Source organism: Panthera leo, chromosome A1 (assembly GCF_018350215.1).
Source record: "Panthera leo isolate Ple1 chromosome A1, P.leo_Ple1_pat1.1, whole genome shotgun sequence".
Classification (NCBI taxonomy): Eukaryota; Metazoa; Chordata; class Mammalia; order Carnivora; family Felidae; genus Panthera; species Panthera leo.
This window is the reverse complement of record NC_056679.1, coordinates 409029-436861: the sequence shown is the minus strand read 5'-3', so window position 1 is coordinate 436861 and position 27833 is coordinate 409029. Positions and strand designations below refer to the sequence as shown.

Below are 27833 nucleotides of genomic sequence, written 5' to 3'. Positions count from 1 at the left end.
AAATTGTAAGGTAATAGTCAGCCTGTCTCTTGGACCCAAACTCCTCCAAAAAAGAAACAACATTTTTTCTAAATATGGGGAGAGCCTACAGTTGAATTCACTTAAGTCATATGAAAAAAAAAAAAAAGAACATATGAAAACTATTTACCAGTTATGTCCTACTTCCCCTCACTTCCCTGCACATTAAACTTTAGCATCCATCATGCCAAAATCAGGATAGAGTCCTTGCAAAAATGCAAACAGAAATAAGAGAAGCTAATTTCTGGCTTTAGAGCTTTCAAGAGGCCATGTCCAGGATGACTTCATCTTTTAATTTTTTTAAGAATTTATTATTTATGTTTTAAAAAATTTTTAAATGTGTATTTACTTTTGAGAGAGAGAGAGAGAGAGAGAAAGAACACAAGCGGGGAGGAGCAGAGAGAGAGAGGCAGACACAGAATTGGAAGCAGGCTCCAGGCTCTGAGCTGTCAGCATAGAGCCCGACATGGGGCTCGAACTCACGAACCATGAGATCATGACCTGAGCCGAAGTCAGACAGGTGCCCGTTAAGATTTTATTTTTAAGTAATCTTTATACCCAATGTGGAGCTGGAACCTACAACCCTGAGATCAAGTCACACCCTCCATCAACTGAGCCAACCAGGCACTCTTGGGATGACTTGGTCTCTGATGGTAAATTCTGCCTCTTGCTGATTTTAGATTCTAGAGCTGGCAACTATACCTACTATACCCAATGCACAATACATGTTCTCACTACTCTTACTGATGACACATTGAATTTATTCTGAGTTCTGGCAAATGTTACAATGTTACTCTTATTTAAAATTATATATGACCATACAGCAACAAATGAAAATGGAAATAGCTTACTAACGACTGAACATGTCATAAATTTATCTTGAGTCTTTTCTTCAAATTTGTCCTTAGCTTTTTTGGACCACTGCACTGCTCTCATACGTGGTTCAATATAGGCCAGCTTACATTTGATTGCCTGTGTCAAACAGAATTGCGCCATTAAGAAAAGTAAACTTAATTTCCAATTATTTTAAAATTACAACAAAATTTTATGTGTACAAAAAACTTTGTGTTTGAATTTAATGCATATTTAGAAAATAAATAAATGTACAAAGGTATCTACAAAATATTTTATAAATACAAATAATTGGAATCAACAGAGTATTTGGTTGAAGGAATTACTGCACATTTAGACATTGATATAACAAGCATCCACTGAAAGTATGATATGCTGTTAAATGAGAAAATCAGGTTATAGGACTATTTGTCTAATCCTATAATCGCTAAAAACAGAGAAGACACGTCTTAGATTTATATATATCAAAAATACTCAACAATTCTGAGTGATTCCTCTTTTTATCTGTATTTTCAAGTTTTTCCTATAATTTTTACCCATTTTTAAAATGAAAAATATTGTTTAACCAAATTCAAACGCTTAGGTGCAACATGACATAGAAAATCAGCCTTAACCATATCTCTGGGGAGTAGGATTCCAAGAGAAGGGTAATTTTTCACTTTTTCTTCCAGACTTTTCTCTCTCTTGCACACGTTATATATACTTACACATAAATGAGATTGCAGTAAAAATACTCCTATGATGAGTTTTGTTTTCACAAAATACATCATCCTCTTACCTCATTATACTGGTATAACATTAAGAGCTGCAGAACAGTAATACATAGACACAAACATACATACACATATACATTTATAATTAATGCTTATTTGCTAAGATATACATACATCTTAATAACTTATAGTTGCTATATAGAAAATTATAGGAACCACAGCAACTCTTTTCTATAGTCTATGTGTTAGAAATTACTTACAGACAAAAATGTTAACAGAATATTTCTATGGTAAAAATTATTTCTAAAATTACTTTCATATTTGTGCTAATATTCTAACCCTATGATTCATGATAAATAGATTACCTTCTCTGGGGGATTCAGAAACTCATCCTTTATTTTACGCATTTCTTTAAGTGTTATTTTTGCAGTATTGCCAAAGTCCACATATTGAACTTCAACTTCACGACGTCCAGGCAATCCTTCAAAAGTTATGAAATTAGAAATTGCAAACTTGGAAAAAAAGAGACCCAGAGATTTACCTTCCAACATTACCCCTAGCTTACTAAAGATAGATAACTGAGCAAAATGTTAAGATCAAGTAACATCACTTCCACGATTAATCTGTACCAACTCAAATGGGATCAGTTTTTAAGCATAATATTTCCCTGTAGAAATAGTGTGCAATCTCCTACCAACGACTTTTGCTCGGTACCAAACTCCATCTTCAAATTTAGCTACACAGGCTTGATCTTGAACTGGACAGAGGATTTCCAGATTTTCTCCATCTTCACTTTTATAGAATTCCTCAATTGTCTTTAATAGAAATAAAAAATCCAGGCTCTCTATCTAAGAGATAAAGGGATTAAAACACATGGTATGTATTATAAGCACTATTCATAAAATTACCAAATGTTAGAATCAGATAAATCATGTCACATAATTTATATTTGAAGTATCTTATTACAGAAGCAATAAATAAAATTAGCAAATGTGGACATAACAAAAAGTTTTAAAAATCACATTTCTCCAGGGGCACCTGGGTGGCTCAGTTGGCTGAGCGTCCCAACTTCAGCTCAGGTCATGATCTCATGGTTCATGAGTTTGAGCACTATATCAGGCTTGCTGAGGTTGGCACAGACCCTGCTTCAGATCTTCTGTCCCCTCCTCTCTCTGTTCCTTCCCTGCTCATGCTCTCTCTCAAAAATGAATAAGAACATTAAAAACATATCCAGATACCTTAAATGTATCCTTCCAGATCCTTTTCTTATACACAAACTTTCCATATTTTTTAAAACAAAAATGAAATTATATCATATATGCAATTTGATTACAGTTTGATAATTTGCATTTTCTATCAGTTCTCACTTTTCTATTTCAGTAAGGATTCCTATTAATGCTCCAGACCACATTTAGATACCCCATGCTGACCTAAACCAGTATTCAATTCAAGACTACACATTATATCTGGTTATTTCAATAAATCTTTTAGAATCTACCATGGTACTTTTATTTTAATGACTTGGTCTTGCTGAAGAGCATCTATTATGTAGTTACATCCTCATGCTATTATTTAGCTTGTTCCTCCATTAAGTAGTATCTAGCTCCTGAAATTTCCCAAAAGCTAAAAGTTGGTATCTATAGGTGTGATGGACTCAAACATTTTTTGGCCAGAATACAAGTAATTATACTTAAGTTGTAAATATACTTAGGTTGCAATACATCAAAAGACATAATAATCACTAACTCAACATTAACATGCTAAGATTCACATATAGATTGGGGTGATGATTTTGATCCCTCTGTTGTACAGTTATGTTTTTATCCTGTACCCACCAAATAATTCATGTAGTACTATTCTGGCATTATATGAATGTCCAGTTTCCTATCAACCATCTATCTCGTGGTTTTAAAGTGAATTGCTAATTCTTTAACTCAGTAATTTCAGTAGGGTTTGTGAAATGACTGCATTGAGCAAATTTGAAATTTCTTGTACTAAATAAGAGTATTTGGTTACTGTAGTTCTTAAAGCATCTGAAACACAGTTCTTAAAAAAACAATCCCAAAACATCATAGATAAACGTTTGATTATCTTCCCAAATACCAATTCTTAAGTTTAAAAATACTTTAAAATCCATTTCAAATGGCAAAAATTTAGGTTTTTCTCTTTTTTGAGCATTATAATGCGAGTGGAAATTTTGTGAATCTAGCTTTTCTTGTTATTCCATTTAAATTACTTAAAATTTTAAAATTTTGTAAACTTTTATTTCTAAGTAGATATTATTCATATTCTTCCATTAATAGGTTATCCAAATGGAACAGTGAAAAATTCAACAGAGGAGTAACATCAGCAAAATAGCAGACTGGGGGTTCCAAGTTCTCGTTCCCACACAGAAACATTGAAAAAAAATGAGAAGCCATATGAAATTTTTCAGAACTCTGGAAAAGTCAAGGGTTTACTGCAACCAAGCAAAACCCAATCAAGTTCCTGGCATTCAAAGAAATCTCTGTCAAAACATTTGCTGAACACAAGCTAAAGGAACAGAGACTTTAGTGATCACAAAAAGGAACAGTCTTTACAAAAATAGAATGGGAAAGTCTCAAACAAACCGACCACTATAGTCTTCAACAATTAAGAAAACCCAGCAAATCCCAGGGAGGTGGGGATCTGATTTTCAGAGTTACAACATTCTAATATTCAAATGCCCAGTTTTCAACAACAACAAAAAAATCAGGTGAAATACAAAGAAAAAGGAAAACATGGCTCACTCATAGGAACAAAATAAATAGTAACCACCTCTGAGGAAGCCCAGATATTGGACTTACTAGACAAAGACTTTAGAACTGTCTTAAATATGTTCAAAGAACTAAAGGAACACATGGATAAAGAACTAGAGGAAACCAGAAAAAACAATAAAGGACCAAAATTAAAATACCAACAAAGAGATAGAGATTATAAAAAGGAATCAAACAAATTCTGGAGCTGAAAAATACAATAAGTGAAGTGAAAAAACACCAGAGGGTTCAACAGCATGTTTGAGCAAGCATGAGAAAGGATCAGTGAACCAGAAGATAGGGTAACTGAAATTATTAAGTGGGGAAAAGAAAAAAGAGCAAAGGGAACAGAGACTCAGGACTTGGACAGAGACTAAGAGTACCATTAGACATATTAATATACACATTATGGGAGTCTCTGAAGGAGAAGAGAAAGAAAGGAGCAAAACAATTATTTGAAGAAATAATTTCTGAAAACCTCCCAAATTTAGTGACAGACATGAATCTATAAATCCAAGAAGCTCAATGTTATGGGTTAAATTATATCTCCAAGCAAGATGTGTTGGGAGTTGGAACCTGAGAATGTGACATTATTTGGAGAAAGAATCTTAACAGAGATAATCAAGTGAAAATGATTATGGTAGGTCTTAATCCAATATGAGTGGTGTCATTAAAAGGGGAAGATTTAGGTACAGAGACAAACACAGAAGAATGCATGTGAAGATGAAAGCAGAGATTATGGTAATGCAAGTCACAGACCACCCAAAATTTCCAGCTAACCACCAGAAACTAGGAGAAAAGAATGGAATATTCTCACTCACAGCTCTAAGAAGGAACCAACCCTATTTATACCTGAATCTCACACTTCTAGACTCCAGAACTATGGGGCAATAAATTTATGGTCTTTAAGTCACTTAATTTGTGTAACTTTGTTATTGCAACCCTCGGAAATGAATACAGATTTTGATTTTGAGAAGTAGGGTGTTGCTGTAAAAAATACCTAAAATGTGGGTGTGTCTTTGGAATTAGGTAATGGATAGAGAAGAAGTTTTGAAGTGTTTGAATGAAAAGTCCAGATTGCTTTGAAAAGAATTTTGGTAGAAATATGAATGTCAAAGTTTCTTCTGGTGAGATCTCAGACAGAAATTAGGAGCATGTTATTGGAAACTAGAGGAAAGGCAATCCTTGATATAAAGTGGTAGAGAACTTGGTTGAATTGTATTCTGTCAGATAGAAAGTAGAACTTTAATATTTAGCTGAGGAAATCTCTAAGCAAATTGTTGAACGTGCAGCTTGGTTTCTCCTTGCTGTTTAAAATAAAACACGAGAAGACAGAGATAAAGAAAGAATTGCTAAACATAAAGGAAACAGAACTTGAATTTAGAAAATTTTTAGCCTATCCATATTGTAAACAATGAGAAAGTATGCTTAGAGAGGACACCAAGGGTGTGGCTGAAGAGATTATGGGCAGGTGGCTTGTGGATCCAAGCAATCATCTCAGCAGAAACTCTGCCAGCTTAAAATGGAGGGAATAGAGATGGGAAGAAAGAAGGAAGGCTGTTGAACTTGTGGGATTCTACAGGCAGGAAGTGAGCTGATGGAGCTATTCAGCCCTGCACATGTTTTATCTTTGAAGAAAAGGTATAATGACCCTGAAGGTAGTTCAGAGGCTGGCGTGTCTGCTACTGCCACCAGGAGCCCAGAGGGCACAAGTCTGAGAGGCAGGATTGACTTGTCCTCTGTTCCAAGAGGTGCAGCCTCCTGGGTTCCAGAGCATGAAGACAAATACTCAATTCCAATAACTGAGGCTGCTTCTAGAGCTGAGTAGGTAAAGCCAAAATAGGCTGAATAATCCTAGTGGGACTGAAAGGTGGAGCATCTAGCCAGTGAAGATTATTCTCAAGTCATAAGAATCTAATAGAATTTGCCCCGCTAGGTTTTAGATTCCTCTGGTTTCACATATTCAGATATAGACAAGAATTTTGCCCCAGCTTGTATGCTACTAATTCTTCACCTGTACTTGAATTAGACGATGAGATTTGGGACTTTTGGCTGATGATACTTATGTATAAGATTTTGGACTTAGAATTGATGCTGGAATGACTGGGATGGGATGAATGCATTTTGGATGTGAGAAGGACATGAATTTCTGATGGAGCAGAAAGTAGACTGCTTTGGGAACTGTGTCCTCCTCAAAAAATATGTTGGAGTTCTAACCCCTCAGTACCTCAGAATGTAACCTTATTGAAGATAGGGTTTTACAGAGGTTATCAAGTTAAAATAAAGTCTTAGGTGGGACCTAATTCAATATGACTGGTGTCCTTATTAAAAAATTGAGACAGACAAGTTCAGAGAAAATGCCATGTGAAGGCAGCAGAAGAGACTGGGATAATGCAGAAGCCAACAAGTGGTAAAGATTGCCAGCATACCACCAAAATCTAGGGGAGAGACATGGAATGGATTTTCCCTTTAAGACCTCAGAAGGAATGAACCCTGCCAACACCCTGATTTTAGACTTCTAGACTCCATCACTTCAGACCACAAAATTTTGTCATTTAAGCTATCCACTTTATGGTATTGTGTTACAATGGCCCTAGGAAGCTAATACACTCAACAAACCCCAAGTAGAATAAACCCAGAGAGACACACTCATACGCATTACAATCAAATTATCAATAACCAGAGACAAAGGCAGAATCTTGAAAACAGTGAGAGAGAAGCAACTTGTCATGTACAAGGGATCACCAGTGAGCTTACTTGCTGATTTCTTCTAAGAAACCTTTGAGGAAAGAAGACAATAGGGAGATAAATTTAAAGTGCTGGAAAAAAAACCCTGTCAACTGAGAATTACAGATCAGCAAAACTGTCCTTCAAAAATAAGGGAGAAGTTCAGCCATTCACAGAGAAACAAGTGGTGAGGAAACGCACTACCACTAAAGGGAGTCCTTTAGGTAGAGCTAGAAGGATGATAGAGTGTAGCTCTAGCATGTAACTCAGAGCCACAGGAAGATATAAAGATCTGTGGTTCAGGTAAATACAAGGACACACATGAAAGAAATATTAATTTTGGTTTGTAACTCCACTTTTATTTCTATTTATTTCTATAGGATAATATCTATTTCTATAGGATTTAAAAAACAAATAAAACCAGAAATCTATTAGCACACAATGTATAAAGATTACTTTTTTAATATTTATTTTTGAGAGAGAGAGGGCACACAAGCAGAGAAGGGGCAGAAAGAGAGGGAGACACAGAATCCAAAGCAGGCTCCAGGCTCTGAGCTATCAGCAGAGAACCTGACAGAGGGCTCGAACTCGTGAACCATGAGATCATGACCTGAGCCAAAGTCAGATGCTTAGTCGACTGAACTACCCAGGTGTCTTAAAGATTATTTTTTGACATCAATAATATAAATGGGGAATTTGGAGCTGCACAGGAGTAGGGTTTTGTGCAATTAAAGTTGGTATAAGTTCATATTAGATTGTTATAACTTTAGAATATTATATGTAATCCCCATTGTAATTATAAAAACAACTATAGATATATACAAAAGGAAATAAGAAGATAATCAAAACATGAAACTACAACATTTGCAAAGCCATGTTCCCTGTAGCATTATTCACAATAGCCAAGAGGTGGAAGCAAACCAAATGTCCATCAATGGATGAATGGATTATGGAGAGAGTTTTAGTTCTGCAAAATGAAAGTTCTATAGATCTGTTGCACAACAATGTGGGTATGGTTAACACTACTGAACTGTACATTTAAAAATGGTGAGATAGTAAATTTTGTTATTTTTTTATGACAATGTTTTTTTAAAAATATAAAAAATGACATTACAAAAAAACCCCACACAACTAAACACAATAGAGATAAGTAATACAAGAAATGAGACAAAAAAGCTAGAAGATATACAAAAAACAAATAGCAAAATGGCAGAAGCCTTTCCAACAGTAGGTACTTTAAATGGATTAAACTCTCCAATTAAAAGGTAGATTTGCAGAATGGATTTTAAATCTTTTTTTTTTTTTTAATGTTTATTTATTTTTGAGAGAGAAGGAGAGTGCGATTAGGGGAGGGACAGAGATTCCAAAACAGACTCTGTGCTGATAGCCTGTGCTGATAGCATCAGGCTTGATGCGGGGCTTGAAATTATGAACCAGGAGATGGTGATCCGAGCCAAAGTTGGATGCTTAACTGACTGAGCCACCCAGGTGCCCTTACAGAATGGGTTTTTAAAAAATGGTCCAACTATATGCTATCTATAAGATAATCACTTTAGATCCAAAAACATACATTGGTTGAAAGTGAAAAATTAGAAAATGGTATTCCATGCAAACAGTAACCAAAAGAGAGCCGGGGTGGCTACGCTATTACCAGACAAAATAGACTCTAAGTCAGATAATATTACAAGAAACAAAGAATGACATTATACATTGATAAAAGGGTCAATTAACCAATAAGACATAACAATTACAAATATATATGCACCAAACATCAGAGCCCTCAAATATATGATACAAATATTGACAGAATTGAAGGGAGACAGTTTTTCAATAAAAGGAGACTTAAGTGCTTCATTTTCAAGAACTACAAAGATTATCAAGATGAAAATAGATTACTTGAACAACAGTATAAACCCCTTACACATGAAAGACATATACAGAACATTCAAGCCAACAGAATTTTTCTCAAGTGCACATGAAACATTCTCAGGATAGACAATACGTTAGGCAACAAAACAAGCCCTAATAAATTTTAAAATACTGAAAACATACACAGTATCTCTCCTAATCACAGTGGAAGAAGACTAGAAATTAACAGAGAAAAACTGAAAAATTCACAACAAACTTATGGCATGTAGCAAAAGTCGTGCTAAAAGGGAACTTTATAGCTATAAAATATATACAGTAAAGAAAAGAAAGATCATAAATAACTAATGATAAACCTTAAGGGAAAAAAAAAGGTAAAATAAACCCAAAACTAGCAGAAGGAAGAAAATAATAAAGATTAGAGCCTATATATAAATAAAATAGAAAATAGAGAAACAATGGCTAAAAAAAACAAAATCAAAAGTTGGCTTTTGAAAAATTAACAAAATTCACAAACCACTGACTAAGAAAAAAAGGAAAAATGCAAATTACTAAAGTCAGAAACAAAATGTGTCAATTTGGGGCACTTGGGTGGCTCAGCTGGTTAAGCGTCTGACTTTGGAGCAGGTCTGTGAGTTTCAGCCCTACATCCGGCTCTGTGCTGACAACAGGGAGCCTGGAGCCTGCTTCAGATTCTGTGTCTCCCCTCTCTGCCCCTCCCCCACTCACACCTCTGTCTCTTTCTGTCAAAAGTAAATAAAAACATTAAAAAAACTAAAAAAAAAGAAAATGGGTGAATTGCTACCGATTTTAATAAATAAAAAGCATTATAAGAATCTACTATAATTAGAAACACCTACCAAAACTGAATCATGAATAAATAAAAAAAGCTGAGCAGACTTGTATCTAGCAAGGAGACTGAATCAGTAATCAAAAACTTCCAAATAAAGAAATGCCCTGGATCATATGGCTTCTATGATGAATTCTATCAAACTGATAGTTACCTAAAAGGAGGTGGTTGGGGGGGATGGGTTAAATAGGTGATGGGGGATTAAGGAGAGCACTTGTGAGGAGCACCAGGTGATATATAAGGAAATAATGCATCACTATATTGTACACCTGAAAATAATATTACACTGTAAGCGGAATTAAATAAACACTTAAAAAAATTAATACCATCCCTTCTTGGACTCTTCCAAAAAACTGGGGGGGGGGGGGGGGGGGGGAATAAACTCATCCTAACTCATTTTAAGAGGCCAACATTACCAGAAACTAAAGCCATACAAAGACATGATAAGAAAACTATAGACCAATACCATTTATAAACACTGATGTAAAAACCCTCAACAAAATACTTACAAAACAAATTCAATGGCATATTAGAAGGATTATATATCATGATCTAGGGGAGATGGATTCCTGGAATGCAATGATGGTTTAAAATACAAAACAAACTAAAACAATGCAAAAGACATTAACAGAATGAAGGAAAAAGAAAGACCATGATCATCTCAGTTGATGCAAAAATTGTATTAAAAAAATTTTTTTTAATGTTTATTTATTTTTGAGAGACAGACAGACAGACAGAGCGTGCGCTGGGGAGGAGCAGAGAGAAACAGGGAGACACAGAATCCAAAACAGGCTCCAGGCTCCAAGCTGTCAGCAGAGAGCCTGATGAAGGGCTCGAATCCACAAACCACCAGATCATGACCTAAGCAGAAGTCAGATCCTTAACCGACTGAGCTACCCAGGTGCCCCAAAAATAGTATTATTACTTTTTTTTAAATTTAAATTCAAGTTAGTTAACATATGGTGTAGTATTAGTATTGGTTTCAGGAGTAGAATTTAGTGATTCATCACTTACATTTAACACCCAGTGCTCATTCCAACAAGTGTCCTCCTTAATGCCCATCACCCATCTAGCCCATCCTCCAACCCTTCTCTCCCTCTCCTCTAACAGGAATTGAAGGAAATTTCTTCAACATCATAAAGGCCATATGAGAAAAACCCACAGATACCATTGTCAATGGTGAAAGACAAAAGCTTTCCCCCTCAGACAGAAGAAAAAGATGCCTGCCTTTTCTACTTGTATTCAACATGATATCAGAACTTCTACCAGAGCCATTAAATAAGAAAGAGAAACAAAAGGCATCCTAACTGTCAGAAGTAAAATAATCTTTTTTGTAGCTGATATAATTTTATATGTACAAAACTCTAAAGAATCCACAAAGAAAACCTGTTAGAAAAAAACTCAGCAAACTTACAAAATATAAAACCAAGACATAAAAATTAGTTATGTTTCTATTTAGCAGTAATAAAAAATCTGAAAATGAAAGTAATAATTCCTTCTACAGTACCATCCAAAAAGATGATACACTTAAGAATAAACTTAGACAAGACACTTGCTGTATATTACACAACAGTGATAAAAGAAATGAAAGAAGACAAAAATAAGAGGAAAGACATCCCACGTTCATGGATTGAAAGACCTAATATTGTTGACAATACCACCCAAAGCAATCTACAATGCAATGCAGTCTCTATCAAAATCTCAGTGATGTTTCAGGCAGAACAGAAAAACCCACCCTAAAAAAGTCATACAGAATCTCAAGGGACCACAAATTGCCAAAACAGTTTTGAAAAAGAACAAAGTTGGAGAACTCACACAGCCCGATTTCAAAACTTGCTATAAAGCTATGGTAATCAAAAAAGTGTGCTACTGGCATAAGAACAGATAGACTGATGGAGTAAATAGAGATCCCAGAAATAAACCTTCACATATATTATGGCTAACTGCATATTGACAAGTATGCCAAGACCATTCAATGGAGAAAAGATCATCTTTTCAACAAACAATGCTGGGAAAACTGGACATCCACATGGAAAATAATGAAATTGGACTCTTCTCTCATATCATACACAAAAGTTCACTCAAAATCAAAGACCTAAGTCTAACAGCTAAAAGTATAAAACTCTTAGAAGAAACCATAAGGGAAAAGCTTCGTAATGTTAGATTCAGCAAAAATTTCTTGACTATGACACTAAAAGCACAGGCAACAAAAGAAAAAAACAGAAAAACTGGATTACCAAATTAAAATTTTTTGTGGATCAAAGAATGCTACCAAGAGAGTAAAAAGGCAGCCCACAGAATGGGGAGAAAAATCTGAAAATGATGTATCTGACAAAGGATTAAAATCCATGATGTATAAAGAACTCCTACACCCCAACAACAAAATAATCCAATTCAAAAACGGTCAAAGGACTGGAATAGGTCTTTCTCCAGAGAAAATATACAAATGGCCAATACACACATGAAAAAATGTATTCAACAATCTGAGCCATGCGGAAAATGCAAATCAAATCCATAATGAGATACAATCTATATCCTAAACAGCTATTACTTAAAAAAAAAAAAGTGTTGGTGAGGATATGGACAAATTGGAACTCTTATGCATTGCTAATGGAAATATAAAATGGTGCAGCATTGTGGAAAACAGTTTGGCAGTTCTTCAGAAAGACAAACCGAATTATAATATAATTTAGCAATTCCAGACCTAGGTATAAACCCAAAAAAATTGAAAGCAGAGACTCAAACACTAGAACACCCATGTTTATAGCGGCATTATTCACAATAGCCAAAAGGCTGAAACAATCCAAGTGTCCATCAACATATGAATGTATAAACAAAATGTAGTATATACATACATTGAAATATTATTCAGTCATGAAAAGGAATGAAATTCTGATACGCTATAACATGTAAACATTATGCTAAGTGAAACAGATAAATTCATAAAGAAAGTAGGACAAGTTATCAGAGGCTGGGGGTGGGGAAGAAAAATGGGGAGTTATTGTTTAAGGGTTACTGAGCTATTTGGGATGGTGAAACAGTTCTGGAGATGAATAATGGCAACAGTTGCACGACACTTGGAGTACTTAATGGTACTGAACCATACATTAATGGTTAAAATAGTTAATTTTATATATGTTTTACCTCAATTTAAATATAAGACACTAAAAAAAATTCAATAAAAGAAATGTATGCAAGTCCTAACTTAGGGCCAAATAAGGCGACTTCCACAACTTATCTGGGGAGCCCGCAGAACATGGTACAGGGTTTAAGAGGACAGGTTCTGAATGAAGCTACACTACCCAGTCTAATCCTGGCTCCACCTTTCTGTAGCTGTGTGACCTCAGGCAAGTTGCTTCATCCTTTTGGTCAGAATCTCCAATCTAGACGAAAATACTAGTGTCTTTCTCACAGGATTGTTATAAAGATTAATGAGTTATTCACTTATTACTGCCCTTAGAATGAGTTAATTCATATGAAGCACTGACACAAAGAGATTAATAATGATGACTCATTGTTCGTAGCTAGCTAAACAAACCCATCAATCCACATTCAAAATTAAATATGAATGGCTTTGATCTGAATTTATTTTGGTGTTCAAATTCAGAAAATTACCTAGTAATAATTAGTAAATTCTCAGATGTTCAGTCAGAAACAGGTTTTATCATAGTATTTTGATGACAGTTCTACGTGCTTTCCTATTGCCCAGATTTCATAAGGTAGCAAGAAACACATATATTAGGTATCCTTCACTGTCCTTTCCTTCTATATTTCACTAATTTGCATGATTAAGAGTTTCTTAAATTACTACGAATCATGAGAATTTCTTGTTTAAAGCTGCAGCTAAGAAACTTAAATTTACAGAATGTTGGTATTGGATTGTTCTAAAAGTCATACTAGGTACTCATTTCCCTTATACATTGCTACTTAAAATTTGAAAAAAATACTTGGTCTCTAAGGAATACTAAATACTTACCAACTGAAGATAGAAATCAGTAGGACTATTTATATGACAAACCATAACTGAAACATCTGTCATTTCTTTAGGCAAAACAGGTGGGTGATAATGTAAAGTCATATTTTTTTCAGAGTGGCTTCTTGGTGATTGTGACCTAAACCTAATCGAAAGCACAATAAAAGCATAAGCAAGAACCATTTTCTTCAAAGAATCTCTTCTCTTAGCAACTTGGTCTGAAGAAAAGACTTGTGCATATACTTATTTATCTACCAAGAGTATTCCCTTTCCAATTTCTCTTTTAATACATTTCTTGGTATTGTCTCCAATTATCAAACTAGGTTAAATAAGATGTCAAGTCTCCAAAGTCAACAATTGACCTTCAATTTTGTGTTGGAACATTTTTGAGCCAGGCCTGTTTCTTCTACTCAGATTCAAGGATTCTCCTCTTTTGAACAAAAACAAAACAAAACAAAAAACAGTTTCTCATCTTTCAGTTACATTGATAACCACAGTTCATAGTAGCACCCAGGCCAGCTGAGGGTCTCCGTGGGCCCCCTCCAGCTCTAATACTACTCTTATTTCTCTACAATGAAACCTACTTGGGTCACTTCCAGAGTCATCTCCCCACTCGGACAAAAAGTTAGTATCTTCCACTATCTCTCTCAGTCGTCCTATTTTGTTCATCAGTGATGGGGGTGGGGGAAGAAACTTGAAGTATCTATTTTAGATTCAGACATTAAATACAGAGTGGGTGATCATGAACTTACTCTAAAGGGTAGAAAATTTAAGTCAGGCACTGTTAAACTGTAATTCTTAAAACCCTAGGGGAGCTGTCTGTGAAGTTATCAGGAGTCTAAAATTTGTTTCAGTTTCTACAATTTCTATTTTGAGTTGTAATTGAGTTTTAATTTCTTTATTAAATTATCTGAATGTCATTTTCTGACAACTATACTTAGAAAACTAATAGCGGTTTTTTTAATCTCTTAATGTTCACTTTGGAGTCAGTCCATAGTTTTTAAAGGTAAATTCTGCTATTCCAATTTACAACTATAATCTTAAAAGTATTTGTTTTAATAAGTTACCTACCTTGCTAATTCCATAAAAACTAATGCATCTCTAAGAGACACAGGCATATCACTGCTTATTTGATTTGTTGGTGGTTTCTGCAGGTCTACAATAAGCACACCATCTTCTTCTCTAAAAACTTTCATTAAAACAGCCTTGTTATTTACCATTTTCAAAAATTCTACTTTAGCTTCTTCTCCCCAGCCTTCATTCTGTGGAAAAAGTAAAATTCCGATGTACTTAGTAATTATAATTAGTGCTAATGGTACAATACTCTGGATTTATCTTTGGTTTTGTTTTGTTTGGATTTGGCTTTATACAACCAAAGACTGCAAACTTAAGCAAAGGGACTCAACCATAGACACTAAACAACAGCTACGGTCACAAACCCAAGGTCGGTGCTTATGTATGCACAATATATGGATTTGTGTGTGTGTGTGTGTGTGTGTGTGTGTGTGTGTGTGTGTGTTTGTGTGTGTGTGTGTATGAGCTCTATGCCCAATATGGGGCTTGAACTCACGACCCCAAGATCAAGAGTCACATGTTCTGAGCCAGCCAGGTGCCCCTAGACCTTTGATTTTATGAACAGTCTCAAGGTGTCCATAAGCTATTGTACTTTAGAATTTAGTTTCACCTCTGAATATTAATACGAAGATTATAAATATTCTAAAATAAAACAAGTATTGCATAGTTTTTTTTCTCTTAAATGACAAATTCAAAAGGTAATTTTGAAAGTATAATGGGAGCCATGTAATGCAATCAAGATATCTGTAATTATCAGTTAACTGAGTTTCCGTTAACTAGGAATATAGGAGGTACATGCTACTTAAACAGTAAGGATAAGTATTCACTCATTTAAAAAAATTTTAAGTTGATCTTTGAATCTTTAAGTCCCCCCCACCATACCTAAAGTAAATTTTAAGAGTTAAAACTATACATTTCTGGTGTTAAGTTCTTTATAGATTTTAAATATTAATCCCTTATCAGATACATTATTTGCAAATATCTTCTCCCATTCAACAGGCTGCCTTTTCGTTTTGTTCATGGCTTCCTTTATTGTGCAAAAGTTTTTTATTTTGGTGTAGTTCCAAATATGTTATTTTTGCTTTTGTTTCCTTTGCCTGAGGAGACATATCTAGAAAAATGGTACTCTGGCCAATGTCAAAGAAATTACTATGTTTTATTTAGGACTTTTATGGCTTCAGGTCTCATATTTAGGAATTTAATTCATTTTGTGTTTCTTTTTGTGCATGGTATGAGAAAATGGTCCAGTTTCCCAGCACCATTTATTGAAGAGACGGTCTTTTCCCCATTGTATATCCTTGCCTCATTGGTCATAGATTAATTGATCTTATAAGCATGGGCTTATTTCTGGGTTCTCTATTCTGTTCCATTACTATTTTGATTAATATAGCTTTGTAGTATATTTTGAAATCTGGAACTGTGATACCTCCAGCAGAGCTGTTGAATAGCTCTGTTGTATACCTGAAACTAATGTAACCGTGTGTGCCAACTGTGCTCAAATTTTGAAAAAGCTACATGTTTCTTAAAAAATAAAACCTCTTTCTAAAGGTTATAAAATTAAAGCCAATTCAGAAAGTGCCAAAAATTACAAAAGACAAAATTTAAACCAATTTTACCATTTTGAGGAAAACACCACGTGTGATATATTTCCTTTTACTTTTTATTTATTCATTCTTCCAAATATATGTTGAATGCCTACTATGTGCTAGGTAATCTGCTATGTGCTGGGAATACAATGATGGGCAAAGACACAGACTCCTGCTTTCATAGATTTCATAATAATGTAACAGTTTAACATATATTCTTACACACAATTCCTGTGTGAGTTGTTGAGTCTTGCTGGGGAATAGACAATGCAAGTAAATATGCAAGTACTTATGCTTAAATATTTATGAAATTTTTCCTAAATACTGCAAAGTAATATGCGATATGGGCTACAACTAAGGAAAAAAGTGCCACAAAAATAGTAAAGAAATGGAAACTCACACTACACTATATTTAAAAATTTTTCTCTCCACATCTGACTCAAATTTAGTGGTTTATTTGGATATTTCATCTATCATTCCATGCATATATGCTTATTCAACTCAATTTCCCACTAAGAATATTTCTAATTATGGAACCTGAAGTTCACTTCCTTTTTTACTGGCACTGATAGTTTATTATGCAAAATGTACTTACAAGACAATTGGTGCCTCGAACTTACACTTTGCAATCTGACTGGTAATACATAGCTAAAATTGGAATATTTAGCCCCCAAAGAAGAAATAATTTAAGTCTCACTTACCGAATTCTGTGGAACAATGTCTTTCAATGAGCATGGCAGTGCTAACGGCTGGATGTCTTTCAGCAGCTCTTCAATATACGGTTCAGACTTCCTAAGAACTAGGCATAAGTCATTTATTACTATATGCTGCTCAGCAGTGTGTTCTGATCTTGCGTGGATATCACCAACTCTAGAAGAATTCAAGTGGTATTTATTGAAAATAATACTTGAAACACAAATTTGCTTTCCTCCATAAAAGGTATGCATTTCTTTTTTTAAAAATATAATTTACTGTCAAAACAGGTATGCGTTTCTAAGGATAGTCTCCTTAAGCTGAATCTTCCAGAAAGTTATATTCTGATTCATACTTACTGCATAGCTTTAACCTAGTTTTTATAAGTACAGACATTGATTTTTCTCTATAGAATTAAATCTCAATTGACTTAATCTGAATTGTCTTTCATATTTCTATTTGGCTTAAATTTAAAGGGGATAATGATGTCCTCAAACAGAAACCTATTTATTTATAAAGCTATGACCATTAGATAGTGACCATTTTATAGTTAATAGTGGTCCTTACTATAGAAACATTTTCAGTTTTATTTTTATTATTTTATCATTTTTGTTTTATTTTCCTAGAAGACTGAGAGAAATATTTTTGAATACCTACGGTTAGACACTATGCCACTTCAATATGCACTGATAAAATTATAGAAGTCTGATTTAAAATTTTACTGAGTCATCCTGCAGCTAATTGTAATACTTTATTTAAAGGAAATACTTGTGTGCATCATTCCCTGTTTTGAAGCAACACAGAAAAGTACTTAAGTTTGGGTTACACCAAAAATCTCCTTTTACTGGCTCCTCACCTAGTAATATTGATAAATGATAATACTTCACTAATTTAGTAATTAGTAAAACAAATTATAGAGCCAAATTATATGCCTTAGAAGTGAAGAATGATAAATTACTCCCCTCTATCCCCATTTTCAATTTCCTTTATTCTTTAGTATCCCACCCCCATGATCAACAGGCCAGAAACATGTAACAACTATAAAACATCATACCCCGTAACAATTAGGACTTCAGAATTTCCAAAATCTACCATGAATATTTGTATTAGTGCAACTTCACGGACTGAGAATTTGGTTGGACTACAAAATTTTCTATTTTCACTTTCTATTGGAATTAATTCAGTGATAGTTCCTCGACACCACATTCCATTTTCAATACTGTTGACAAATATTCTTGCACCTAAATAATGAGGAAGACAAATCATTATCAGTATTTATGGAGAAAAATACCTAATAAGCTCTAACTTACGAACACATATATCAGTTTCATCACGAAGAAATCTTAATTGATTTATTTACTGAGGACATATACATGTCAGGTGCTATGAAAAAAATAAAGGTAGTATACTGTGACAGTTTCTGTTATATAGCTAAATAGGGAGCTAAAAACAAGGTTAGCAGTCTCTTATTGAAGACCTATGTTTTATGAACTACACCAAAGATGAATGAGACCATCCTGCCATCAAGAAGCTCAAGAAAGAAAAAAAGATGGGCAAATGACTGTACTTACAACAATAAAAATTTTCTATCCATGCGTGTGCACACATAGATGTACAGATATATAAATGCTGAAATCTGTAAAATACTTTGGGAGCATAAAGGAAGAAACAATTACCTTCTCTTGATAAAGAGGAATGAAAGTAAAGAAACAATGAAAGGTAGTATGTGACATGCCAAAATTAAATACACACTGGGAGTTCAGAGAAGGGGAAGATGAACCAAGGACATAGCAGCAGAGGAAGACCTTAGGGAGAGATCAGATGAATTACAAATTAATAACCAGGAAAAAAGGTCAAGAAAGAAGGAGGCCTGAATCTGAATGCTCACTATGATCTCAGTGATGTTCTCAGTACATTACGTTTGGATTTACTTACTCCACACAACAACCCTACGGAGATGGTGGCAAAGAGGTAGGAGGAGAATCCAGGTAGTCTTAGAGTCCATCCTCTTAACAACTAAGTTACCTATCGGAGATAAACTGGTAGATCTGACCACTGATTATATACAGAGGGATCCTGTATAATCCCCTCTGGACATGCTAATAAAAATAGGATAGTTGAGAGGCACATTAGGGCAACCTTTTAATTTTAGTTCTAACCAAAATGTTTATTTGGCCTAAAGATTATCATCAACCTTTCTCTTATGTCGATGTACCACGTAACCAATTATTTTGGCTTAAAGATTATCATCAACGTTTCTCTTATGTCGATATACTACATAACCAATTATTCTTAGTTTTAAACTATACACTATTAAACCATTCTTTTAAGTTTATTTATTCATTTACTTTCAGAGAGAGAAAGATAAGGCACATGCATGAGAGGGAGAGAGGGAGAGAGGGAGAGAGGGAGAGAGGGAGAGAGGGAGAGAGGGAGAGAGGGAGAGAGAGAGAGAGAGAGAGAAAATCCCTGCACTAGTACAGAGCCTGATGTGGGGCTCGAACTCCCGAACCATGAGATCATGACCTGAGCCGAAATCAGGAGTTAGACACTTAACTGACTGAGCCATCCAGGAGCCCCAAACCATTCTTTTTTGATAGGTAAGTTAAAAGACTATTGAAGACATTTGTTGTCCTTTGCAGTGAAGAGCATATGTAGGAAAAAGGAACAAAAGGATATCCTCCTGAAGTATCATTTCACATTTCTTCCCTTATCACTCATTACTCAAAATATAGGTACTTAAGTCATGCAAATTTATTTGCCTTGAAATAATAATTGTCCTTAATTGAAAACAATGAATGAGTTTTTGGCTTTTTTAGAAAATTTTCTGAATCTAAGCTGAACTCTTTCGGACATGTATTAAATTTTAGAGAATTACTTGTAGCCATAAAAGTTAAGTTTAATACAACATTTCTTTCTTCTTAGATACTTAACAGTTAAAAGTTATCTAAAGTTAAAAATTACTATTAATTTTTGTCAGAAGTATACGATAATCCTAATTTTTGAATATTCTGAGAAGCTACACAGATAAGCTGAGAGTTAGTCACACTTTTAAAGTACTATATAACTAAACAGGTAATACTTTTTGGTATTATACATAGGCATTGATTGCTATTAATAGATGGTTTTCTCACTCTGTTAGTAAATCAAACAAATAATAGCTTCGTCTTATTATAATCAAATTTAGTCAATGTATTATAAGGAAAACATCTGCAATAAGACCCTAAATTATGGCAAATTACACAAACCCTCAGTGTGGGTACCCTCAAAATATACTACCCTCTGTGGGTCCTAGGAAACAGGTACCGGTGTTCTCCTGCATCTCATTTAAGTGCTTAATGACATCCTCAATATTCACATGTGGACAGCAAGGGACTAATAGCCACAGTACAAGGAATCGTGTTAGAGGCCAATTTTCCCTGGAGACAGGGAAGCAAACTACATAACCTGCGATGGGCTTTGTAATTTAAAAAAATAACTCCTTTCACTCTGTAATTGAGGTTTTATATATACTTCACTCAGCAGTCAATATTTAGCTAACTTACCTAAATAAAATTATATCACTACAAAACTTTTATTTTGAGAGAGAGCCAAAGAGAGCACAAATAGCAGAGGGGCAGAAAGAGAGGGAGAGAGAGAAACCCAAGCAGGCTCTGCACTGTCAACGCAGAGCCTGACACAGGGCTCGATCACACAGACTGTGAGATCCTGACCTGAGCCGAAATCAAGAGTCAGACACTCAACTGACTAAGCCATCCAGGCACCCTTCTTATAAAACTTTCATGCTTCTGGAACAAATCTGTATTATAAAAGGTCTATAAGGGCTAGCCTATAAGGGTTGGCCAAATACTATATAATATTTACATAAACTTGATATTTTAGCTTTGAGTAATATTTCATTACCTAGCTCCAAAAGGTCTGAAGGATCAAGGTGTAAACTCTTATTGCAAAACTGATCGACCTTCTTTTCCAGTACTGTTGCATCTTTAATTTGTGAATACTTCCGGACATAAAAGTGGCAAGGATGTATTACATGGCTTACAAAAACTAGCTCTGGAGAACCTAGATAAGAATATTTAACCCATATTAACAAATCATAAGTTAGGAATGAATTCACAAAAACTGAATGCAATATCCTCTAAAAGAATATTAAGTGTCTTGTGGCATTGAAAACTCTAGAATACTTAAGCCCCACAAAAAGAAGTCCAAACCCAAAATAGTAACTAGACTGATAAAGTTCCCACTATCAACATTAAATCCTTTAGCATAACCTGAACTGCAACTATTTTATTTTACATGCCAGGTATGTTAAGTGGAATTGTAGTTCACGTGGTGGTTAGATGCTGAAGTCAAGATATGCTATAACTCTATCATATTACAACAAAACATCAGTTTATGGATATTTTGGAACTCAGAACTCCATTGATATTAAATAGACTTCTTGCATATCCCAAAAAATCCTGTTTATACTATATCCAAAGAACTAATAATTAGCTCATAGATACTCTGAATCACAAATCTTACCTGGCTAGAAAGGGGTGAAAAAACATCTGGGCAAAACCAAATACTAAGCACCATTTAGGGGAAGAGATATATGTTTTGGTGGAAGCTGGGGGTGGTAGTGAGGGTAGAATAAAAGAAAAAAATATTCTGTATACAGCAGTAATGAAGCCAAGTGTAGCTACTGAAAAGATGTTCAGAATATAATGTTACAAAAAAAAAAAGGAATTAAAAGAACAGAACAGTGTGCACGGTGTGCTATGTTTTTGTATAAAAACAAGTTAGAAAAACAATATATGTGTATTTGTATATGCATAAAGAAACTGTGGAAGGGAAAGAAGGACCGAATGAAATGGGAACAGTTAGGTAAAAATTTCACAGTATTTTAATATATAATTTTTGAACAATGTAGATGTTTCATTTAGTAAAAATGTTTAAAACTCAAAAACTAGGAGGAGTGGAATTGGAGACAGTCAAGTATAGACAGATGATAAAAACTGAACAAATGGATCACTTTAACTATCCAATACAGATCACAAAGAATAATATCCATATTGAATATGGGGTAAAGAGATAAATATGTGTAACTGGGGAGACAGTTGACAGAAGTGTTATAAATTTCAGAAACATTTTTGCCAATAACAGCCAAAACCTTTAATATTCAAAAGGAAGAAGTTTTAGTTGATAGTAATATTCATTTTACTCACTGCCTTCATACTATGTAAGAGTTACTTTACGTACAGCAAACTCCACAACATCAAGTTCAGAGTTGTTAAAGTACCTGCTTTTAATCCAAAAGTGGAAGATGATTTTTTCTGAAAAGGCTTTTTTGGATCTCTAGGTGTTTCCACAAGATAATCTGTCAAGCGTGCTTCATCAAAATAGGAAATAAAGGCAATTGTACTAGTTTTATTAAGTTGACAATGGTATACTACTGTTTAAAAAGCTGTACTTGAATTGGCAAAATACTGGAATGGTAAGACTCCTTGTTATCAGTAGGTAAAGTCATAATAGATTTCTTAAATCACTGAGATTTCAGTGATAATAATACAATGGAAACAACTGAAAACATGCTCCTCCTTTTTTTTTTTTTTCATTCAAAATGTCATTCTGCAGAATCAACCAATGAAACAGACTGAGAAGTGATGGATAACAGATCTCTTAACTCACTGAGATTTCAGTGATAAAAATACAATGGAAACAACTGAAAACATGTTCCCCCCCAACCCCCCCACCCCCCACTTTTTCATTCAAAATGTCATTCTGTAGAATCAACCAATGAAACAGACTGGGAAGTGGTGGGTGGAAGAGAACTAAAATGGAACTTGAAAATGGTCCTTAAGAAGACCAGTAATATAACTACACAGTAGTAGTAGTTAATGGGGAGAATACAACAGTGTAAATCTAATCAAAGTATTATGATACATTGAAATGTTACAAAATAGATGCTATTATATTCATGACAGATTTTATTTCAGATTATGTAACAGGTTATACCTTTAAAAATTTTTTTATAACATTATATCTCAGAACAAAGATTTAGGAGAAGCTATTCTTTAAGGACAAAGACATGAGATCGTTTCTACAAGTATCTTCATTTTTTATATAAGGTTTATGTGTAGAACACCAAAAAGTCAAATACTTCAATTAAACCAAACATTAAATTAACATCTTAGAGTTTAGATTATTGCATTAAAAATAAAAATTATCCTAACTCTGGAAAATGTGAAAGCAGGGACAAGGAATCAATGGATGTTAACTCATAATGAAGGAGGTATAAGATAACAGCACTATGTTTCTATTAAGTATAGGGACTAATTTTGTTTCTAATTACAGACACATTGTTTCCTTGCTTTTGTATTTTCACTCACTTTCCAGGTTTTCTTCAATAATTTCTTCAATTATCACATCAGGGCTAGATCCCATCTGAGGCAGAATAGTAATGGTTTTAGGGGATGGTGTTGCAACAACCTCTTTCTGTGGCTGGAAATCTTCTGCTTCTAAATGCACATCATTGGTTTCCCATTGCAAAGAACATGGTGGGGCTTCATTAGTTAGGAAAGACACATCAATCTTTTTCTTTTCTTGTGATGGGTATGTATCATGACAAGAAAATTCCTTTTTATGATTATATTGCTTTTGAATATTCTGTTCCATTTCATTTTCTTGGGGATTACGTCTGTTTAAAAAATAGACAAGTATTAAGAACACTTGTGATGAGCACTGAGTGTTGTAAGTATGTGATAGATCACTAAATTCTGTACCAGAAACCAGTATTACATTGCATGTTAACTAACTGGAATAAATAAAAGTTTGGAGGAAAAAAATACATAGGCATATGGCTACTTTAAATTGTTTCATAAATTTTTTATATCTACATTCAAGTCATTTCCTATTCACATGACAGTTAATAAGGTGACACATATAGGAGTGTCTGGGTGGCTCAGTCAGTTGAGCATCCAACTCCTGGTTTGGCTCAGGTCATTATCTTGTGGTTCATGAGTTTGAGCCCCACATCAGGCTCTGTGCTGGCTGTGTGGAGCCTACTTGGGATTCTTTCTCTCTCCCTCCCCTGCTCATGCTCTCTCTCTCAAAATAAATAAACTTAAAAAAATACCATGACACATATAGAAAGGTAAAGCTGTATAGGTGCCTCAGAAGTATCTTTTACATAGCCTTACTGATGTATAATTTGCATAACATGAAACTCAATCATCTTTACTAAATTTACAGTTGCACAACCATCACCATAATCTAATTTTAGAACATTTTAATCTAATTTTAGAACCCAGAAGGAACTTTTGCCCATTCCCAGCCCTAAGCAAACCTAAGGTTTTTTTTTTTTTTTTAATATGAAATTTATTGTCAAATTCGGTTCCATACAACACCCAGTGCTCATCCCAACAGGTGCCCTCCTCAATGCCCAGCACCCACCCTCAATTCCCTCCCACCCCCCATCAACCCTCAGCTTATTCTCAGTTTTTAAAAGAAACCTAGGGGTTTTAAAAGGTCAACAAGAGGTATAATCAATGAGAAGCTGAAGGAAAAAGTTGATACAGTCATGTCATAATTTTTTAGTCCTAAAAAACAGTGAATATAGGCTTAAAAAATCATTTTGATTTGGCTTAGCTGTTTGATTTTAAATTATGGTTATTTCTTCTAACTCCTTAGCTTAAAAATAAAGTATAGGAAACAGTGAAGGGTACAATCCTGAACAGATCATTAGAAATCTCCACCTAGCCTAAAAACCACCTTTAGTCTGAACCCTTAGGGAGGTATTATTTGGTAGCCACTAACCTACAGCTAATCGTTTATATGGTTGACTCCATGTTTTTCTATCTTCTTCACGTATCCACATAGATTTCGGCTATCAAATCTACAAGTATAGAAATTCTATCAAAGAAATGAGATGGAGTCTCAAAAAGCTTGTCTTTTAGTTAACCCATTACGAATTTAGCCTCATCACAGATCATCACTGAGAAAACATTTTAGGGCTGGAAGCAGATTGTGTTCTACATGGAAGACTACCTGACTGTGAAGACGGGCAAGGAGATCTTTGGCACCATTGGCATGTGGCCCAATGCCAAGAATAATCGCGACCTGGACTTCACCATCAATCTGGACTTCAAGGGCCAGCTGTGCGAGCTGTCCTGCTCCACTGACTACCGGATGCGCTGGGGCGGCATCCGGCTTCTGCCACCCTGGCTGGGCTGGCCCTACACGGGCCCAGGGGCTGCGGCATTCTTAGGCAGTTTGGGGGCTCCCTCTTCCTTTCCTTCCCTCTCTCAGAAGGGGGTTTTAGGGGCCTGGGCTGGGAGGAAGGGGGCACATCGTGACTGTGTTTTTCGTAACTTATGTTTTGATATGGTTGCATTTATGCCAATAAATCCTCAGCTGGGATGGGTAAATAAACAAATAAATAAATGGCATTTTAGGGGTGCCTGGGTGGCTCAGTCGGTTAAGCGCTGGACTCTGGTTTCAGCTCAGGTCATGGTCTCATGGTTCATGAGTTTGAGCCCTGCGTTGGGCTCTGGGCTGACAGCACAAAAGCTGCCTGAGATTCTCTCTCTCCCTCTCTCTCTGCCCCTCCTCTGCTCTGTCTCTCAAAATAAATAAACTTAAAAGTAATTTTTTTAAATAAAAAAATAAAAAGCATTTTAGAAACAAGAACTAACAAGGCCAATTAGATTCAGCAATGACACATTATCTGTTTCTTCCAACAAAAGGTATGCTTTGAATACACGTTGAATTCAAAAGATATGTATATCTGAGGATATGTATATGTACACAACTTTGCAAACCACACATTCCTTTTTATAACAACTCTCATTTGACCTGGGATATTTAACACTGTCCACCAAGTCCAGTCTCAAACTCCTCCTTTGACTTCTAGAGCACCACTTGCTCCCATTGGTTCTTCAACCTCTGCCTACTCCTTCTCAATCTTGTTTTGTTTTGTTTTTGCAGGTTGCCCTTTTTCAGTTTTAAAATTTAATATTTTTCCAAGGTACTGTCCTTGACTTATGTCAGTACCTACTCTTACTGGGCAAACCCATTGTTTAATTACCACCTGTAATAAGTAGAAGCAGATTACAGTGTACTTTCTCTTAAAACAAGGAAAAAATTTAAGACTACTCTGAATTAAATTTAAAATCAAAACAAGATATATGCAGACTCTTAAAGAGACAGAATAGCTTTTGATACTAAAAATGTTCAACAGTGACAATATTCAAGTTATGGAAATATCTAGAAGAATGTATTCATTGCAAAGACTGATGATTATCCATGGAAGCACAAAAGTAAGGTCACAGACAAATATGGTACAGGGCTCCACACCTGGGGAAAGATGCCCTGAGCCCAAGGACTGGCACTCTAGACCTCTGGCAGGGTCTTTCCTCTGAGGTAAGAAATGTGCTATCTAAGCCTAATGCTACTAAGCTACTTGATTAATCTTTTCCCCTTTATTTCAAACAAGACTGCAAACAAAGAAATTTTTGATAATTTCGCTTCTTATGCCTGTCTGGACTAGAAAAGGATCCCAACACAAGTATCCTAGTCCCTGTGGCAATTGTATTTGTCCATTAAGTTAATAAACTAGCATTCTGGCTGAACTGGCATTCAGTTTTGTGAATTTGGCTTACAGGAGTTTACCTGCCTTAAAGCAGATCTGCTCATGTCTGTTCCTGACCTTTTAACACTGTGGGCTAAACTCTAGAAGGTAATGAATGTGATGCTTCCTGAGGGATGATTTTCCCTGGACACATAACACTTAAAATTGAATGAACTTATTTTCTTTCGGTGGGTTTCTAAACCATCTGTATTCTGACTAATCCTAAACCTAGAATCAAGTTCAAGACCTCTTCTTAAGTTTTAGCACATGTAGCTAACTGCTCTCTGGACATTGTCCCCCATACATCTCATCAACAACAGTAACTCAATATGTCTACTATCCCCAACTCCCAAATTTTCTTCTTGTAGTCCCAATCTTGGTGAATACCAATCCATCAACTTAATCACCAAAGCCAGGCCTGTAAAGGATGCTTCTCTTTCCCTCATTTATCACACTCAAACAATAAGTTTTATCAATTTTCCCTACTTAGCATTTGTCATATCTATTGCTCTCTAGTGATACTACCTATGTTTGGTTTCTCATCATTTGCTGAGACTATTGATACAATAGCCCCACTGATCCTTCAGCCTCTAGCCTCATACTCCTTTCCAAATAATCCTCTAAATAGCCACCAAAGTTATCTTTTTAAAACTCAAACTAATTATTTTATTTTCATGTTGAAATCATCTTTTAGTGGTTTTCAACTGTCTATAGCTGTGCTGTCCAATAGAACTTTCCATGATAATGCAAGTGTGGGACTGTCCAACATGGTAGCTACTAACCACAAGTGGCTACTACTGAGCACCTGAAATGTGCTAGTACAATTAAGGAATCCAATTTTTCAATTTTTTTTAAGTAATCTCTACGATCAACGTGAGGCTCAAACTCATGACCCCAAGATCAAGAGTCACATGCTCTACCGACTGAGCCAGCCAGGCACCCCTCCAATTTTTTCTTTTAACTTTGTTTTAATTAATTTGTGCTTAAATTTAAATGGGCACATGTGGTTAATGGATACCATATTGGATAACATGGATGTAGAAAAAAAAAGTCCAAACTGCTGCACAGCATACAAAGTCTTCAGGATTTAGCTTATA

The 27833-nt window shown here is 35.0% G+C and overlaps 1 protein-coding gene across 2 annotated transcripts in view; it reads right to left on the bottom strand.

Moving 5' to 3' along the window:
- Positions 1–27833, bottom strand: part of RNF17 (ring finger protein 17) — a 112544-nt gene that overhangs the window by 53781 nt on the left and 30930 nt on the right. The window contains exons 10-19 of one of the 2 annotated variants that reach the window (XM_042929185.1): positions 23498–23805; positions 22408–22497; positions 21030–21188; positions 18181–18367; positions 17135–17303; positions 14845–15035; positions 13777–13918; positions 2278–2431; positions 1949–2064; positions 870–990 (exon numbers count right to left, since the gene is read on the bottom strand). In XM_042929185.1, coding sequence (XP_042785119.1) covers positions 870–990; positions 1949–2064; positions 2278–2431; positions 13777–13918; positions 14845–15035; positions 17135–17303; positions 18181–18367; positions 21030–21188; positions 22408–22497; positions 23498–23805 — 1637 coding nt within the window. The remainder of the gene's footprint in view (positions 1–869; positions 991–1948; positions 2065–2277; positions 2432–13776; positions 13919–14844; positions 15036–17134; positions 17304–18180; positions 18368–21029; positions 21189–22407; positions 22498–23497; positions 23806–27833) is intronic. The other variant, XM_042930026.1, reaches the window with a different exon arrangement.